This window comes from Macrotis lagotis, chromosome 2 (genome assembly GCF_037893015.1).
Source record: "Macrotis lagotis isolate mMagLag1 chromosome 2, bilby.v1.9.chrom.fasta, whole genome shotgun sequence".
Lineage (NCBI taxonomy): Eukaryota > Metazoa > Chordata > Mammalia > Peramelemorphia > Peramelidae > Macrotis > Macrotis lagotis.
This window is the reverse complement of record NC_133659.1, coordinates 81,546,388-81,566,824: the sequence shown is the minus strand read 5'-3', so window position 1 is coordinate 81,566,824 and position 20,437 is coordinate 81,546,388. Positions and strand designations below refer to the sequence as shown.

General features: G+C 37.1%; 2 protein-coding genes across 4 annotated transcripts in view; one reads left to right on the top strand and one right to left on the bottom strand.

Moving 5' to 3' along the window:
* Positions 1-839: 839 nt before the first annotated feature.
* LOC141511072 (ubiquitin-conjugating enzyme E2 D1-like) lies at positions 840-1,550 on the top strand. Its single transcript, XM_074220386.1, has one exon. It carries the CDS (start codon positions 914-916, stop codon positions 1,244-1,246), a length of 333 nt encoding a protein of 110 aa, XP_074076487.1. The 5' UTR covers positions 840-913; the 3' UTR covers positions 1,247-1,550.
* Positions 1,551-17,334: 15,784 nt separating this feature from the next.
* HMCN1 (hemicentin 1) overlaps positions 17,335-20,437 on the bottom strand; it is an 814,916-nt gene continuing 811,813 nt past the window's right edge. For all 3 annotated transcript variants that reach the window (XM_074222240.1, XM_074222238.1, XM_074222239.1), the window contains one exon: positions 17,335-18,786. In XM_074222240.1, coding sequence (XP_074078341.1) covers positions 18,420-18,786 — 367 coding nt within the window. In that variant the 3' untranslated portion in view covers positions 17,335-18,419. The remainder of the gene's footprint in view (positions 18,787-20,437) is intronic.

Below are 20,437 nucleotides of genomic sequence, written 5' to 3'. Positions count from 1 at the left end.
AGCAATGATCTCAGATGACTCTGTTAATACCTAGAAAAATGATATAGTGTATAATTTTAATGCTTAATTGAATACAAAATATTTTCCTTGAGACCTTAATTAGTAGGTAGTATTATCCCCATTTTACAAATGAGAAAACTCTTAGAGAGTCATACAGTTTGGTTTGAAAACCAATGTCCTTTTCATTGCACCTACTATTTTCAGATTTCTTGAAAGAAAAGAATGGTATGTTTCATGGTTTTTTATGCTTAATAAAAATTCACATTATCACATCCTTGCACACTCTATAAAAATTCTTCCCTCGAAACTTCATGGAGCAGACAGTATATTCGAAAAATCAACCAGTAAGCATTTATTAAGAATCTACTTTGTGCCAGTCTATATGTTAAGTGATGAGATTACAAAGACCCAGATGAAACAATCCACTATGCTTAAGGGACTTATGTTCCATTGAGGGGCACAAACATCATCCATAATTTCACAATGAGGAGACTGATACCCAGAGAGGTTGAACCTTGTCTGAGATCACCCAGGTAGTTGCTCATGCTCAAACCTACTCTTCTTTTCACTCTACTTCGCATTGTCTTTTAGGGTGACAACCTTCAATTTTTAAGCTTCTTGTCCACTTGCTCAGAAATATCCCAGATCCTTCAGCACAAATCAGTTAGTAGTTGAGATCTATTTCTAGGGTCTTAGATGAACCATTAATTTTTTTTTTTGCACGCAGGGCTGGCCCGGGGGGGAGTCGCCGTCGCCCCCAGCCCCGCGGCCGCCCGAGGCAGCAGCCCCGCGCCCCGGACCCAGGGCGCTGAAGCGCATCCAGAAGGAATTAAGTGACCTGCAGCGTGATCCTCCTGCCCACTGCTCAGCAGGACCCGGGGGAGATGACTTGTCCCACTGGCAAGCCACTATTATGGGACCTCTGGACAGCGCACATCAAGGTGGAGTCTTCTCTCTCACTGTACATTTCCCAACAGACTATCTTTTTAAGACACCAAAGATTGCTTTCGCAACAAAAATTTACCACCCAAACATAAATAGCAATGGAAGTATTTGTCTTGACATCCTGAGGTCGCAGTGGTCACCAGCTCTGACTGTATCAAAAGTTTTAATGTCCATATGTTCACTACTTTGTGACCCTAATCCAGATGACCCCCTAGTACCAGATATTGCACAAATATATAAGTCAGACAAGGAAAGATACAACAGACACGCAAGAGAATGGACTCAGAAATATGCAATGTAAATTGGAAGATTTTTGTTCCTATATCCCAGAGTACTGTAAATTCTAGGTTTTTTTCAATATTAGAAGTAAATCAAGCACTGTTTACTCTTCCAATGTCCCCTGAAACCCTTTGATTTTTACCCATTTTAAATGTTTCTGGAGCAAGACAAAACAAACTTCCAAAAATAACCTTAAGACTGTGATGAGAGTATTTATCCTTTTGTATGCTTTGCAAAAGACATTTATTATGGTTTTTAAGATACTTGGACATCTGCATCTTCAGCCTACAAGATCCACAGTGCAGTTGTAAAGCAACCAAATTATTTTTTGCCGATACTAGATGTTTTTACATGAGATACTGTGTTTGTCTAAGATGTCGTCAGTTTTATAAATCTGTATTCAGATTTCAGTCTTTGTTAGCTCACTATATAATTTGTATTTTTTTACTGTATAGACTAAATATATTTTATATACCATGTAAGTCAACTCATTAGACGTTCTCTTCCTGTGCACAGTATTGACAAAATACAACTGCGAGTAATGAAATGAATGAACGCTTCGCCTCCTTCTCTTGCTTAGGATATTCTGTAGACTGATTGCAGATTCTTCAACCCTAATGTGATTTTTACACTGTAATTCTTGGTATGCTGATTATGGAGAAACACTTGTTTTGATTATGTTGCATACATGACTTAATTTTATTGCAATGTGAACTAATTGCACTGCTAAGTAGGAAGATATGTAACTTTGATTTGTTGCTATTCACATTTGATTTTTTTTGTATGTTATGGGTAATATAATATTCTCATGGACCTTTTACAGATCTTACTGTAGCTTTTTTCCATATAAATAAAATGCTTTTTCTACTAAAAAATTTTTTTTACTAAATATCTCTGGAATTATCATTCCAAGCCATCTTAGACTGAGACCTTGGGATAGGTAGCCAATATGAATTGAGCCCACCTCCCCGAACCCCATTAACACATCATTCTTCCATAACTGGCATAAAAGAATAAAATCAATTTCTAGGCTTTTAGGAGTAAAAGATAGTGAGGGCTCATATTAACTCTGTTCACAGTCATCACAGAACTCTAGAGTAGGGATACCTATCAACTAGTCTTCACCCGTTATGGTAGCAAAATCATGCTTATGCTTTCTTTATTCCTGAAGAACAAATAATTTCTTCTTATCTCTTCCAAATATTCCTCTCTACCTTTCCACAAGTTATGTCCTCTTCTATGTCTCGAAAAGTTCCCATTGTTTTTGCTCTTAACCAAATTTATCCCCTCCATTGCTTTTCTCCTATTCTCTTGTAGTATCCCTTCTTGTTAAAAAATTTTAAGATTTATCATCCCTTCTTTGTTGATCTTTGGCCCTATTAGAGGTACTTTCTTTCTCCCTATTTGCCCAGCTTTCCACAAATGATACTAATTCAACAACAGGGCATTAGAAAATTTAGACCAAGGGCTATTAATTCAATTCTTTTTCCTTCTTTCTCCCTTTAAATTTTTACTTTTTATCTCTATTTAATTTTTTCTCATGGATAAGTATTTCTTTTTTCTTTTCAACCTTCTAGCCTTTTCTACCCTCTGCTATTTGTTTCCATATTCTCCTGTGTCTTCCTGGTCTCTGACTTGCTGCTTTCCTTGCTTTCAGTGTTTTGGGCCAGATTCTGGCTTGCCAGTGGTGAATCTTATGGGTTTCCTTGGTCATCTGGTCCCAGTACCTGACTGTGCTGCAGACTGACCACTTCTCTGCCTACACATCCCTGGTTCCATCTTGACTGGCAGCACATAAGGCTTGCTCTGGGTCCTGCCCTGGTCAGACAAAACTGAGTAATGTAATCATTGTTACATTTGCAAATGGAGCATGTCTAGAAGGAGATGACTAACATACTGAAAGGAGTCTACCCCATGCTGAAGGATGGTTGAAATAACTTGAGATGTTTTAGCATGGAGAAAAGAGGGTCTTTTTAAAGAAAATGATGATTGTTTCACAATATTGGATAGATTGTCATAGAAAGAGGGATTACTTATTCTACTTAGCCCCAGAGGGCAGAGAACAGAAACTATGCTTGAAAAGAAAAAAAAAACTTCCTTAGAACTATTCCAAAGGGGAATTGAAACAGGTGGTCCTGTGCTTCCCCTCTTTGAAGGACTCAAGTGAAGTCTTGTTAGGAGTGTTGTAGATAAGGTTCCTGTTGAGAGTTGGATTTGATGACTTTTATTTTAGTGCTTTGTTTCTGTGTGTGTGTGTATGTGTCCTGGAAGCATCACTGATGGGTACTAGGAAGGTGAGACAACATTTAATAGGATGTGACTCATGTTGTTAGGAGCCGGCTGCTTAAGAAAGGGAAGGAACTGGGGAGGACGCTGATGCATCAGGCTAAGTGCAGCCTACTGGGGTGGAAAAGGCCAAAGGGCTCAGCAATGGGAGAGGAAGGGAGCGATTCAAAACACATTCTGGGGGCCTTTCCACTTCTCTGGCATTGCTCTGAGAGTACAGGTTTTGAAATAGAAAAGGTTGGCAGATCACAGCAATTGGGAAGATAGAATCATTTCTACCTCATACACTCTGATGCCGCTGTCTCTATGACTCAGTTTAGAAGAAATAAGCCCAAGACTCTTGACTTCTGGGAATTTTCTCCAAATACTGCTGCAATGTTGCACTTCCTCACCAGGCTATTCACCAAAAGGTCTTTGGGTTTTTTTAAAAAATGTGTTTAAGCCAAAAAAGAAAAGAGAAAAGGACCAAAACAAAAGAATGTTGTATAATTATAAACTTAGTCTTAGGGTTAGAGCTGAGCAAAAGTACCTCTGTCTCTTCCTTTCACCTTCTCTTCCCCCAGAAATGGGGGATTATGGGTGTGGGGTAAATGCTACACTCATATTGAACTTTGAATATTGAATGCTGAATATATTGTTTGACTCAGTTGATGTATTATTGAACCACTTCTTTCCTCTAATTTTTTAAAAAGGTTTTTGTTGTTTTGGGGAGGAGGGTTTGGGTAAGAGATATATCTGGAACTGAGAGTGGCATAAAAATAAACTATCAATATAATTTTTCAAATGATTAAAAATTATAATAAATGATATTAAAGAATGGATGAATGAAAATAAGAACTCTTTTATACATTTCATTTACAATGCTCATGAATTTTCCTTCACTTTTACATTAAATACAGATAGAGTTTTTCTTTTTTTGAAGACAAAATGTTCAAGTTACCCAGTTCAAGTCTGCTTTTACATTCTTTCAAGTCCCTGAAGAGCTGGAAAAACTAATGGTCAAATTAAGCTTCCACATTGTTGCCTCTACACATGGAACAGCTTTACATGCAGAGTCAGGTTCAACAGATGTGAATTCTATTGTATTTTTCCCCTCTGTTCTTGATTGAGAGTTAGAGGAAAATGGAGGCCAGGGGCAGGACCCATTAGCCTGGGGTGATGCAGCTGCTGCTTGGTGGCAAGAGTCTGAGGACCCAAGCTCCCAGACCTTTAGCACTCATCTAGTCCGATGACCTAGTGTTCCTATATACTGTGTATGTGTTTGCATGTACATATATACCATGTTAACTCCCCTTCACGGCCTTCAGCCACTGCCCTATGACCTTATTGAAGTCATTTAGTCTAACACAGATAAAGCACATTGTCCTTTATAAAGCACTCTATAAATTGCAGATATTAGTAGTGGATACAGCAATTGATACACAAATTTATAGCTGCTTGTGGTAAGGGACTTGCAAACCAGTAAGAACAGAATAAAAGACTCAATTTTTTTCTGTTCTTAAGTATTTGCGGCAGCCTAACACCATCGTTTGCAGGTAGTATCATTTCTAGAAAGCTCATACCATACTCAAAAAAGAAAATTAGGTAACTAAAACTGTAACTAGGGCAGGGAAGCTAGAGTTTTGCCTCAGGGTGATGAAATTTAAAGGCTATTGGTAGTACTTGTACTCCTTCAGTAGTTATACAAAAACCTTAGCTTATTTTGTAATAATCTAGTAATATAGAAGTCACAACATTTACTTTCTTCTTTTTCTTTATCCTTCACTATATTGTTTTTCCAGACAGGGTGGTCCACATCTATCTGAACCAGTGCTGAATATTCATTCTATGATATGGATAATTAAATTCCTTACTATTAACTAAGAATCTCATTTCGTGTTATCATACTGACCTATCCTTGGTGTTCTTTCCCTTGACAATCTCATTCTTGCCAAAAGCTTCATCTGAAGATTATTTCCACATTAATGCTAACATCTATTCCAAATTCCAGACCTGTATCTCTAAATTGTGTAATATTAGCTACCTACATATCATATTGGCACCTCAAGCATAGCTCCAAAATTGAGCTTTCCATCTTTCCCCACTAAGCACATCAATCATGATCCAGGACACCATGATTGTCTCACTTGCAACCTTTCTCTTTAATCCTGTATTCCCCACCAGTTCTCTGTCTCTCAACCGGAGGCAAGCTGATTGTGGAGAGCGACTCCAGCCTCTTACCAAGGCCTGTGCTGCTGTTAGTCATCTTAGCTGCTCACCTCTCTCTTCTAATATTTGTCATGAGCTTAGCCCACTGGTTGACTTAATTAGTGCTTGTTCTTTTTGACTCTGACCTCCTTGCTCTGGGAACAGTAATCCAAATCAAGTCTAGTGTTGCTTCTAGAAAAGCCATGCAAGAGTTGAATGCGGCTGGCTTCCCTCACCATCCCTGTGACTTCTAACTTCCAAACCAGCACTTCTCCAGCAGTCTCTCCCTATTAGAAGGTAAAGTACTTGAGGGCAGGGACTATTTTGCTTTTGTATTTGTATCCCTTGATCCCAGCCCTTGGGATATAGTAAGTCTTTAAGAATTGAGGGAAATTGAGGGTATAAGCAAAGGTAAAAAGAAGTAAAATTATTTATTTTTGATAGGTGACAGGTTGATTTACTTAGAAAATTCTGGAGTCAACTGAAACAATGTATTCAGCAAAGTTGTCAGATGTAAATGTACAAATCAACTTTCTTGTGTAACAAACAAAACTCAGCAGAGACTAAGAAAGAAAAACTCTATGCAAAATATCTACAGAAATTATAAAATATTTGGTAGTATATTTGCCAAAAGGCACCCCAAATCCTGTGTGTGTGTTTGTGTGTATGTGTGCAAACTCCTGCTCCTCAGTGACTATGTCTATGTGTAGATAAAGTTCACAAAGGCAAACTAAACCCTGAGGCAAGTTTAGGGAAAAGCTTTGTCCCACACTCCTTGTGAGAAGGGTTAAAAAAAAGAGCTAACATTGTGCCTTCCTTCCCCTGTGGTGATATAACAAGATGCAGCAAAGAGTTGTGACCTTTGAGTAAGACCTTTGAAATGAAAATTTCACTTTGGGCCCCAAGAGATCTGTAATTCCATTTCATTGTACATGTGTTTAGTGTATTTTCATTGTACACATGTTTAGTGTAAGATAGAATTTTTTTTAATAAAAACTGAAATGTGATTTCATAGATTAAATACTTGTTTTTATTTTTATTTTATTTTTGCCTGGTTACATGTAAAAACAAGTTTTAACATTCATTTTTTTTAAGGTTTTTTTTGCAAGGCAACGAATGGGGCTAAATGGCTTGCCCAAGGTCACACAACTAGGTAATTATTAAGTTTCTGAGTCTGGATTTGGACTCAGGTCCTCCTGACTCCAGGGTTCATGCTCCATCCACTGCACACATAGGTGCCCCTTAATATTAATTTTTAAAGCTTTTGAGTTCTGAATTTTCTCCCTTCTGCCTATCTCACTCCCCTTCATTGAGATAGCAAAGTATTTGATGTAGATTAAAAATGTTTAGTCATGCAAAATATTTCCATAATGGTCATGTTGTTAAAGTAAACATAGACCTCATCCCCCTCTTCCTCAAAACAAGGAAATCTCTAGAAAAATAAATTTAAAAAAATATATTTGCTTCAATATATATTCAGACATCTGCTCCTCTCTAGGGATGGATAGCATTCTTTATCACAAATCCTTTACAGTTTTCTCAGCATTGCTGAGAAAAATTAAGTCATTCACAGCTGATCTTCCTATAATATTTCTGCTACTTTATATATATATATATATTATAATTTCCATTTCATCTGCTCATATAAGTCTTTCCAGGTTTTATGAGAGCATCCTGCTCATCATTTCTTATAGCAGAATAGTATTCCATCATAACCACATACCACAATTTGTTTAGCCATTCCTCAACTGATGGTCATCCCCTCAATTTCCAATTCCTTTCTACCAGAAAAGAGCTCCTATAAATATTGATATACTTATAGGTCCTTTTCTTCCCTGTTTTTTCATATCTTCTGGAATATACACTGGGTATTGGAACCACTAGGTCAAAAAGTGGGCATGGTTTTATAACCTTTTGGTATAGTTCCAAATTGCTCTATAGAATTATCGAATCATTTCATAAGCTTCAACAGTCTCATTTTCCCTCTATTCCGCTCCAATATTTGTCATTTTCTCTTTCTCTACCAATCCAATAGGTATAAGATAGTACCTCATAATTGTTCTAATTTGTCTATCTCCGATCAGCAGTAAGCCAGAACATTTTTATTAATATGGTCATAGATAGTATTGAACACCTTATCCAAAAATTATTCATTATCTTTTGATCATTTATCAGTTGAGCAATGACTTATTTTTTTTTGTAAATCTGACTCATTTCTCTAAGAAATGAGGTCTTTATCAGAGATACTTTTCAATATTTTTCCCAGTTACTATTGTTAACTGTATTTCCCTCCATCCCATTCCTTTCCACCCCAATTTATTCTATTCTCTCTGTCCCTTCTCAAAAGTGTTTTGCATCTGACTACCCCTTCCCACAATTTTGCTATCTTCTATCACTTCCCCCCTCCTTCCTCCCATCCCCTTCCCTTACTTTCCTCTAGGATAAAATAGATTGCTATACTCAATTGAATGTGTATGTTATTCCCTCTCTGATTCAATTTTGATGAGAATAAGGCTCATTCACTCCTCCTTACCTCCCACTTCTCCCACTCCACTACAAAAGGTTATATATTTTTGCCTCTTATATGTGAAATTGCTTACTCTATTTTTACCCTTTTCCTTTTCTCCCAGTACATTTCTCCCCCACCCCTTAACTCCATCTTTTTAATATATTATCCCTTCATATTCAGCTCCCACTTGAGCCTTGCCTATATATGCTTCTCCTAACTGCCCTAATAAATGAAAAAATTCATATGGGTTATCAGTATCATCTTCCCATGTAGGAATAAAAGCAATTAAGTTTCATTAAGTCCCTTATGATTTGCCTTCCTTATTTACAATTTTATGCTTCACTTGAGTCTCATATTTGAAGATCCAATTTTTTGTTCAGCTCTGGTCTTTTCATAAATCCCCTATTTCATTGAATGTCCATCTTTTCCCCTGAAAGAGTATGCTTAATTTTATTGGATTAATTGATTCTTGGTTGTAATCCAAGCTCTTTTGCCTTCAAGGATTTCATATTCTAAGCCCTACAATCCCTTAAGCAAGAAGCTGCTAAATTTTATGTTATCTTGACTATGGCTCCATGATAAATGAATTATTTCCTTCTGGCTGCTTGCAATATTTTCTCCCTGACCTGGGAGCTCTGACATTTGACTCTAATATTCCTGACAGTTTTCATTTTGGGATCTCTTTTAGGAGGTGGTCAATTTCTATTTTAACATCTGGTTCTAGGGTATCAGGGCAGTTTTCTTTGATAATTTCTTTAATAAATGATGTCTAGGCTCTTTTTTTTTAATCATGACTTTCAGACAGCCCAATAATTTTTAAATTATTTCTCCTTCATCTGTTTTCCAGGTCAGTTGTTTGTTCAATGAGTTATTTCACATTTTCTTCTTTCTTTTTTGGTTTGTTTTATTGTCTCTTGATTTATCCCAAAGTCATCAGCTTCTCTTTGCTCAATTCTATATTTTAAGGAATTATTTACTTCTGTGAACTTTTATATCTCCTTTTCCTTTTGACCAATTTTGCTTTTTAAGGCATTTTTCTCCTCTTTGGTTTTTTTCCATTTGGCCCAGTCTGGTTTTTAAGATGTTATTTTCTTTAGTATTTTATCTATGTGTGTGTGCGTGTGTGTGTGTGTGTGTGTGTCTGTCTGTCTGTCTGTCTCCACAAAGCTTCTGACTTGATTTTCATGATTTTCCCACATCACTTTCATTTTTCTTCCCAATTTTCCTTCTACCTCCCTTACTTCATTTGCAAAATCCTTTTTGAGCTCTTCCATGACCTGAGACAAATTCATATTTTTTGGGTGGAGGCTTTGGATGTAGAAGTTTTGACTTGGTTATCTTCTTCTGAGTATGTAATTTGATTTTCCCTCTCATTATAATAATTTTTTTGGTCAGATTTTTTTTTTGCTGCTGTTTGCTCATTTCTCCATCCTATAATTTGATGTTAATTCTTTATTAAGTTAGGGCTCTGCTTCCAGGATGGAGGGTGCACTATCCAATACTTTGGGGGGGGGGTGGCAGATGATTTCAGAGATCCTTCTAAGGGATCTGAAAGTTTTCAGTTATTCCAAGGTGGGGTGATCTAAGCAAGGTTTTTAACTGCTCTCCTGGCCTGTGCTCTGGGTTGTAGGTGACCACAAGCACTGCTTTCTACCCTGGAACTGTGAGAAGGGTCCTATCATCCCCTGCAATAGCAAGGTTTGTTATGCTCCTGCTCCTCTTTCTGGGCCTGGGACCCAGGCCTGCAACCCTAGATCGAGTATGGACAAAGCAACTGAGTCTGGCCTCATAATAGCAAAGAGACCCCTGTAATCTCCTTCTGACCCCCTTACCATCTGTGGCCTGAGAGATCTGGAGGCAGCTGCCTTTGATGATTCAGAGGCTTCCAAGTACTGCTCCTGGATGCGCTGGGGTCTGGTCGGTACTGCTGAGGTCTGCTGCACCGTGCTCCACTTTTACCCTGGGGCAGAAGGCTTTTCCTGCTGATCTTCCAAGTTGTCTTTGTCAGTCTCTGGGCTGACAGAGGTCTGGAAACTGCCACTGCTGCCACTGGCCCAGATGCCCCAAAGTCTGTTCCTGGGTTTCTGGGACTGGTTAGCTTCTGCTTGGCCCCTGCTGCTCCGGGCTTCTCTCTGATCCTGGTGCAACTAGGATCCCACCAATCTTCCAAGTTGTTTTGCTCTGGAAAATTGTTCCACTCAGTCTTTTTGTGGGTTCAGTCACTTTAAAATTTGTTTAGAGTCATCATTTAAAGGTTTTTGGAGTGGTTTTGGAGAAGAGCTTCATAGAGTCCCTGCTTTTACCCTCCCATCTTGACTCTCTACCTTCTCCCTGCCCCCCCCACTTTGTTTTTAAACTACAGTAGGATCTCACTGATTGTTTTGTTTTGGTTCTGTTTTACCTATTTTCAAGAAGCAATTAGTTTCTGGGTTTATTTATTGCCTATAAATTGCTAAAATATGCTATTGCTGATATCTGAAAGATGAGAATTTTAAAGACTTTTTTTGCTGGAGAATTTGAGAAATTCATCAGTCAGTAAATCAGTAACTTTCTACATATGTCATATACTGTGTTGATTATTAGAAATACATATCTAGAGCACGAACCATCTAGATCATAAATACTCCTGAAATGAGTTTATGTTTTAATGGAGCAGGTAAGTAGATATATAAGTAGATGTTTCTCTCTGTATATTGACTATAAGGACATCAATAATAGTATTTAGGAACTACTTAGTATTTTGAAGCGTGTAAAGAACTTTACATTGGATCTCATTGATCTTTACTACAACACAATGAAGTAAGTGCTCTGATTGTCCACATTTTTATGGATGAGGCACCTGAGCAGGACAAAGTTAAATAAATGATTTGATTACACACAGCTAGTAAGTATTTATTTGAGGTAGGATATGAATGCAGGCCTCCCATTGAGAGAGAGAGAGAGAGAGGAGAGAAAAAGAGAGAGAGTTAGTTGACCCAGACAGAGCTTCCTGAAACACCTAATTAAGGATGAGATAGCAAAAGCCAGGAGCTACCAGGAGAGAATACTGTGATGAAAACCCAAATTGAGGATCCAGGAATGGATTATCAACAGATAAATACCACTTCCTCCTTTTATAGATAAGGATCAGTTCTATGATTTGTTGAGAGTCATTCAGCTGGTAAATATCAGAAACAGAGCTGGAACTGAGCTCCTATTCTCTTCATGACCAAATTAAAGAAACAAAAAACATTTCCCCAAATTTAGCCTCTGAACTACTTCACTAGTCTATATCCTTCCAATGCACGTTAATGAAGTTCTGTCTTCTCTGATTTCTCTCATGGCTTTCCTCCCTTATAAGCCAGACATGAAAAATAAATATGACTATTCTGGTTGGTAATCAAGGGTATCCAGAACATAACTCCACCCTACAGAATCAATATTTTGTTGTTAAGTCATGTCTGACTGTGACACTTGGGGTTTTCTTGGCAAAAATACTGAAGTGGTTTGCTATTTCTTTCTTCAGCTCATTTTACAGATGAGGAACTAAGGTAAACAGGATTAAGTGACTTGCCCAAGGTCACACAACTATTAAGTATTTGAGCCAGATTTGAATTCATGAAGATGAGTCTTTTTTATTCTGAGTTCAAGGCTTTATCTATTCAGCCACCTAGTTGCTCTCAAAGCTAATATTATTCCTACTATATTCCATTTTTAAAATTAAATTTTATTTTTTCAATCAATGCAAATCTATTTTCTGAAAATGAAACCTCTGTGAAATAATATAGATTCCTTCATTAGCCATGTTCAAAAATATGTTTCAGACTGAGCTTTGCATCCTCTCCTCTCTATTAGAAGGTGGGTATCATGTTTTGTCACAAATTCTCTGGAATTATGATCAGATTTCCCAAATCTTCCAGAATTGTTTGTTTTTTACATTTTAATTGTTAGAGCATAAATTTCCTGGTTCTGCTTACTTCACCCTGCTTCAGTTCATTCAAGTATTTCCTTATTTCTTTGAGATTATCCCCTTCATCATTTCTTATAGCACAATATTATTCCACCATAATCATGCCATAACTTGTTTAGCCATTCCCCAATTGATGGGAACTTGCTCAGTTTCTACCTTTAGTGTCTTCTTCTGCAAAATAGGGATAATTATCTCTCCTACCACACACACACACACAGAATTGTTGTGAGGATCAAATGAGTACCTTGCAAACCTTAAAATGCTATGTGAATAATTGTTATCCCTCGGTTATGGTTAAGTTAACAAATAGAATTATAGGATTTTTAAATTTTAGAATTATAGGCCCACAGATTTAGAAGTAGAAGGGCCTTTACAAGACACTCATTTTACAGATGTGAAAACTGAGCACCAGATCACTAGTCACCAATAAAGTGACTTTTCTAAGGTCACACAGGTATTTAAGCAGTAGAGCCAAGATTCAAACCTTGATGCTTTCATAGGAACTGAAGCTTCTCTCTTTTGTACTCTGCTACAGGCCTCATTTGCTGACACATAGCATCACTATGGGTTACCATGTACACATGCCAATGTTATTTATGCCAAGTCGGGAGGTTTGTAAAGAGATTTTACTCCTCAGATAAACACCTTGATATATTCCTTCCTTCTTACCACCTCCAGTTTTAGCTTCAACTGTGACCATATAAGCTATTGACTTCGAGAAGTTCTACCTCACTTAAATACAATTCACTTGCAAGTCATTACCCTTGTGATATTATTGGTTTTCTTTGAGAATTAAGGTATAGCAAAAATTTCAGCAACAACTGTGAGTCAAATAAGATATGTCTCAGACTGCCCTGATGGGTGAAGAACAATTCAAACGAACAGTTTTTGTTCTTAGGCCTTTTCCCATTCAGATAATTAATAAGTATTTCATTAGCAATGTCTGTGCCTTTGATCTGTCCCCTAGTTTATTTTCTTTTTTGGGCAGTACTTTCTTTTCCATTAGTTGTAATTTTTCTGGAAGTAAAGAAGGGAATTATGCTTCAGTTTAGTTGGCCAGCATCCAAGTTGTGGGAGGGGGGGCTTCTGCCAGACAGAAAGATAATTCAGATCCTGCCTCTGATTGCATTTATTGGTGACCTGGGGCTTCACTTAATCTCTCCCATCCCCAATTTGCTTATTTAGAAAAAAGAAAGTTTTCTTGAGAGTATAGTATCCAAATGGGATGATAATATACATATCAATCATTTTGTGAACCTTAAAGAGCTTTGTAAAAGTTACCTATCAGTAGAGCTGATTGGTATTGGAACTGTGATCTCTCTGCTTTAGGACACATCTGAGTGAGGAATTGCCTTCTACCAATGCAGATTGGTACCTTCTCTGTAATTTCTAACATAGCACTGAGAGGTTGAGGGACTTGTCCCCTGGTCACAAGACCTGGATGTGTCCGAGGCAGTTCTTGAATCCAGGTCTGTACAACAGAAGGAAGAAGAGAAGAAAGAAGAGAAGAAGTCCAAGGAGGAGCAGCAGAAGGAGGGGAATGAGAAGGGAAGACTGGAGGAAAAGAAGATGGGGGAGGAAAAAAAAAAAAGCAAGAATTAGGATTGGCTTTTAGAACACTGGACAAGGGGATGTGGATTTCATAGACATACAGAATTTCAGAAGTGAAAAGGAATCTCAGAGTTCCCTTACTCTACTCTTTTGGACAATGGTCATTCAAACTCTTTTCTGAAGACGTCCACTGTAAGGGGAAGTCACTGTCTCTTCAGGTATCCCATTCCACTTTTGTATAGCTCTAATTGTTAGGGAAATTCTTCATCACACAAATGCTAACTCTGACCTTTTGAAACTTCACTTACTGTGCTTAGTTCTGCCCTCTGGTGCTAAAGTGGATGAATTTAATTCTGTTTCCACTTGACAACATTTCACATTATTGAAATTGGCTTTTTCCATCCTCTGTCCTTCTAAATTTTCTCTTATGTAATTTAAATATCCACAATTCATTCAACTAATCTTAATATGGTTTTGAATTCCCCCTCATCATTCTGATTGCCCTCCAGTTTAGCAGTGAATTTTCTAAAATGGACCCAGAATTGAACATGATATTTTAGATGTGGTCTGACGAGTGCAAATGAAAGCCACATTTTCTTTTTTGGCTGATGTGTGACATGCCTGACTCATAATGAGTTTCAGTCTACCATCCCCTCCCTCTTCCCACAGCCCCAAGACATTTTGCTTGCAAACTATTGTCTAGCCATGCATAACTCATTTTGGTCAATTGACAGTTGATTCTTTAAAACCATCATAGGACTTAATAAGCATCCTTATTAAATTTCATCCTGTTAAATCTGGTCTTTCAAGATCTTTTTGAGTTCAAAGACTTTTCCCCAATTACATTAGTTATTCCTTCTAACTTTGTGTCACCCATGTATATGAATTATATTAATTACCCAAGACACTGATAACAATAGCAGAGAACCAAGACTCTTGGACATGCTTCTAGAGACCTTGCTCCAGGTTGGCATCAATTTCCTATATTTTTAGAGTGCTAAGAAGCATATAGTTTTTAGTCCATTTATGAATTTGATTGGTATTTTATATGTGAGAACATTGTTTAGTAATTAATGAATTGACATATTAGCAGAAGAAGGGAAACAGCAATGAGTAATAGTCTTGCTGTAATGGAAACAAAAATGTTTAAGGAAATTGGATCAGAGATTCTTTTTGGAGACTCAAACAAGGAGTTGTTTGTAGATAGAAGTAGACATTGTTGATCACACTTTGCTTTTAATCTTCTAAGTTGCATGATCCTTATAATAGATATAATTTAAGATTTTGACTTAAAAATCCTACTTTGCTCTTTATATTCCATCTCTTGGTGACCATATTAGCTTCCATAGATTTAATTTTTCATTCCTATGCTTTGACTCCTAAATCTTTGTCTCCTGTCCTTGAGTGTCATTTCCTCATTGCCAGCTCTTGGAGACATATCTTGGAGACATCAAGAAAAACCAACTTCATTATTTTTATTTATTTATTTATTTTGCAAGGCAAATGGGGTTAAGTGGCTTGCCCAAGGCCACACAGATAGGTAATTATTAAGTGTCTGAGGCTGGATTTGAACTCAGGTTCTCCTGACTCCAGGGCCGGTGCTCTATCCACTGAGCCACCTAGCTGCCCTTCATTATTTTTATTACTAAATTACTTCCCTTCTAAATTTCCCTGTTGAAAGTACCACCATACTTCTAGTATTCCAGAGTTGTAAATTTGGTATCTTTGACTCCCTACTCTGCTTTATGCCTTATCTAGCCAGTTCTCAAAGGCTACTGTTCCTGTTGCTACAACATCTCTTGAAACTGAGCCTTTCTTTCTGCTCAAATATAGGTATTTATGAACTCTTTCCTAGATTATTTCAGAAATTTCCTATTTGATCTCTTTGTCTCATTTCTTTCCTATTCTAGTCCACCCTGCTATCAAAGTAATTTTAAGTACAGATCTGAACAGGTTACTTGCCTAACTGGATCATCTCCAGTGATTTCCTCTTGTCTTTAGGATAAAATATGATAACTTTTAAAACCCTTCAATATCTTGCCCCTCCTATCTTTTCAGTCTCATTTGAAACCCCCATTATACTCTGTCATCTAGCTAAACTGGCTTGCTGTCCATTCTTCACAAATGGCCCTTCACCCTCCAACTCAGTGAGTTTGTGCTAGTCATCTTACATGCCTATGCCTCTCTCTTCCTGTAAGATACTTTCCCTTATCTCCTCTGCCATACTACTTTGCTTTTATTTTTCATATCCATGTGCATACATAAATATATGATTGCATGTGTGCATATATACATTTATCCACATCTATGCATATGTACACACATACACATGTATATTGTAAGAAAGTAAATCCGAACTGGTAATTATTACTGAGAATAGGTGGAATAAGATCTATAACAAGATTTTGACTTGAGAATGGTATGCTTTATTTTAGAGAAACATGATTTTGAACTTGCTTTTATGAGTTGATGTTTCTAGTGTGTATAGAAGGGATTACTGATAAAGAATTCCCACATTAGTAATCAGTTGTTTCCTTAATGCTGTGATAAAATCAATTCATTTTCTTCTGATATTGGTGTTCACCATTCACCAAGTATACTTTGTTTTATACTATTTTATACAATACTCTGCTTTGTGCATTTCTATATTTACACTTGAGACTGTGTAGAAAATAATGCTGACTCCATTATTAGATTTTTTTCCTATCATGAACTTTTTTTTTTTGGCAAGGCAATGGGATTAAGTGACTTGCCCAAAGTCACACAGTAAGTATAAAAGTATAAAGTGTCTAAGATTGGATTTGAACTCCAGTCCTCCTGACTACAAGGCCAGTATTCTCTATTCACTGCACCACCTAGCTGTCCTCTGTACCATGAGCTGCTTCTTCTTCTTCTTCTTCTTCTTCTTCTTCTTCTTCTTCTTCTTCTTCTTCTTCTTCTTCTTCCTCTTCTTCTTTTGCAAGGCAAATGGGGTTAAGTGGCTTGCCCAAGGCCACACAGCTACTAGGTAATTTTTATGTGTCTGAGGCCACATTTGAACTCAGGTACTCCTGACTCTATCCACTGCACCACCTAGCTGTCCTGACCATGAACTTCTTAAACATGCTTTTAATTCAAAGTTATTTATTTTTAGGTCCCCATTCTTTCCCCCTTTCCACTCCTCATATTCCACCCTTCTATACCAATTGAGAAAGAAAGAATAATTGTCATTTTTAATTATATTGGCCTGGCCTATCCATGAACAATGAATCAATTGAGGTATTTTTAAATGTTCAGTATAGTATTGGTACATATAGGCATAAATCCCTAACCTCCACCCTCCTTTGCAATGGGTAATAATAGTACAACTATCGTGGGGGAGTAACAACTTTTTCTGAATATTAAAAGAAATCCTCATATTTGAAAAACTTCACCTTTTTTTTTTTATTTCATTACATGCCTGAATGGGTCAACCTATAGCTCAAGGTCTCTGAGTGCTAAGATTCTGTGTGAAATTGCATTTTGATCATTGTAAGGCATCTCAAACTACCTTACTTCTTTCTTGGACAGATTCTCAATTTGCTTAAAGAAGAAAAGCTTAGATATGATTCTGATTATAATAAAAAAAACTTAGGGTCTCACAAAAGTGTTAATAACAGGGATGTGAATTTTTATTTTGATTGTTTTGGCATAACACTTTTTGGTGCAGTATTTTAATAAAACAATTCACTGAGATATTGCATAGAAAATACATACAAAGGTAACATATATACACTTCTTAAAAATAGAATACATCTTGGCAAATTGCTTCCAGAGTCTGTCACCGCCTTGTACAGTGTTTTGACGTTGAATGTTATGCTAAACCAAACTTGTTTGAGTTCAGAGAAAAATGATTCCATTAGTTTCTTAAAAAAAATCTTTTCAACTGCCCAGGTGTAAAAGGAATACTGGAATGTAAAAGTTGTGGCATTAAATGAATGGAAAGATTTTTGTCAAAATATTAAAATTTCAAATCCATACCATAAAATATGCTCTAAAGAAGAACTTATGGTTTTGGTTACAATCCACAAATGGTTCAGCTGAGTTCACATAATCATTGAAAGATCCATATTTAGAAGGTTAAGTAAAACAGATGAACATCATTTGGGACAGACTAATGCTTTTAGGGGTTGTGTTCTTTTTTTGAAGTAAGTGGTTTGTCTTTATTTTTTTAAAAGGAAGTGAAAGTATATGTATAAGTCCTATTATAGAGTTTAAATAGGAAGAAAGTATTGAATAGATTATTTGGTAACCAGTTTCATCATTCTAAATATGGCCAAAAATAAAAAAAAATGGCCTTTAATTAACATTTGCAAAGGAGAAACATGGTTGTAGAAACAGTTCAGAACACTAAAACTACTGTGTCAAATGTCCCCTGATGCGCACTGTTGGGTGTTCAGAACAATCTTCAGAAAGTTACTGCTCCAGTGTAATAAATAAAGCAAATAATATAGGTTCTTCCAAACCTCATTTAAAAAAAAAACCACTCACACATACTCACACATGCATGCACACACACAACAACAACACAAGTCAACGGAATACTGGAAACAACTCAGCAATGCCGAGGCAGGCACAAGAAGGAGCATAGCACCATTTTCAAGTTGCAAAGTATACAACTGTTCAGAAGGCTAGGGGAGGGTGAACCCAGAAGGGGCAGTGATTTCCACTATGAACACTGTGAAGCTACATGGGTTAATATGGATAGGCAGATACAGCTATATAAACAATGAATGTGGTCTGATATTCAATGGTTCCATTGGCACTGTAGGATAAGGCTCTAACCCTCATCCGGTAGGTCTCTGCTTCTCGAAGAGGTCGAGTTGTATATACAACTCCTTTCAAGTTTTCATCCCTGAGGGCAAAAGGGACTGTCTGGTCCTCATCTACCATGAGGAATGTTGTCCTGGGATGCATCACTCCATCCTGCGTGTATGCAACCAGCCGGATTAAATCTTGATTGGCGGCTATTCCAAATGGGAGGGAGACGAGTTTGTACTCCAAGGCGTATGGGCTTAGGGCACATTCCAGATCATTGGGCGGACAGTTTTTAAGACAGAACCTGGAGATGATAAACATACAATACAGACAATTATTTGTCTCAGAATCAAGAGAAAATACTGTGCAGGTAATTCTTATCCATGATGATATAAGGCTTTACAAAACACCCTGCTGTGTGATTGCAGATTAATGAAGTCTAATCAAAATTCTAAATTCTTGGCTCCAAAGAGATGCTAAATGAGTCTAAAAGTCTGTTTAAAGTAGACCAGCCTTGATTTCCGCTTGAATTTGAAATCACATTCATTGTTTAGCGCCCAAACAGGGAGTGCAAATATCTTAATGTCTGGTCTGCTATCTTTGTGCATGTGCTCCTCCTATGATTGGCAATGTAGTAATATTGCCCAAGCTAGTTATTTCTTGGCAACAGGAACTCTTCTTTCCCTTCTACTGCTTCTTTTCATGGCTTTCCTCCCCACTTTTTCCCTTTCTTCCTCATCTGCTGTAGACTCTGCTGCTGCTGAAATGACTACCATTTTACTTATGTATATTTTTATCCTTGCTAATCACCTCACTCTAGGGAAAAAAAAAGGAAAGGGTTAGTATACTGCTACTATTCGTGAAATCAATGCTAATTCTGAGACAAGTCCTTCTGCCATCCCTCATTAAGCCCTCCCTTCTTTCAGACCCACTTCCTATGATTAGATTATCTAAAATAGCCTGAGTCTAAGTTTTCCTTTGAAGTGTCAATAAATTTTACTTTACACCTTTAGATACTGAAGTAGGTTACAGAGGAACCAACTTAGAAAGAAAGGTTCTAAATGATTTTCTCTGGAAGGAATCCCCACATCCCAACAGTTCAGTACTCCTATTCAGAGCTCCTGTTTAAAAATCTTTAGTCTTCATCTTTCCCACTTTGATTTCCTGAGATCCTAATACATTTGTTCCCAAGGACTAATAACATTAATATATAACTTAGAGAGTCATGATTTTCACGGTCTAGCAAGTGGTGGAGGAAATAGAACAAACGTCTCAGATCTGACTGACAAGCTTGGGGATGGTGGGGGAGAGTAAATTGGAGGCAACAAAAGAGGTATTTCGAGGAATATTTTGTTGAAATCCAACGTGTTTTCCAATCACACTATCATATAAGATACGTTCTACAGTACTATTAGAATGGTTCTATATTTCAGGTATATAAAACAATAATAAGTATCCATGGGTTGATCTGTGAAAATCACAATTTATCATTCTATTTTTATGGAAAAATATTTTCTGTATCACATATGGTTAACTTAGAAATGAAAGTTTCTAACCTTAGTCTCCTTACTATTCCTCACACTAGAAATTCCAACTCACTTTCTTGGACATTTACACTGGCTCTTCCTACTTCCTAGAATTTTCTTCCTTTTCATCTCAGATTCTCAGTTTCCTTCAGTTTCCATCCAAAATCTTACCTTTTAGGGGCAGGTAGATGGTTCAGTAGATAGAACACCAGCCCTAGGATTCAGGTACTCCTGAACATATATTCAAATATGGCCTCAGACTCTTAATAATTATCTAGCTGTATGACCCTGGGCAAGTCACTTAACTCTACTGCTTTGAAAAAAACAACCAAAAAAATTAAATCCTATCTTCTGCAAGGAGCCTTTTTTTGGTCCCTCTTAATTGTTAGTGCTTTCTCTTTATGGCTAATTTCCAATTTATAATTTTTG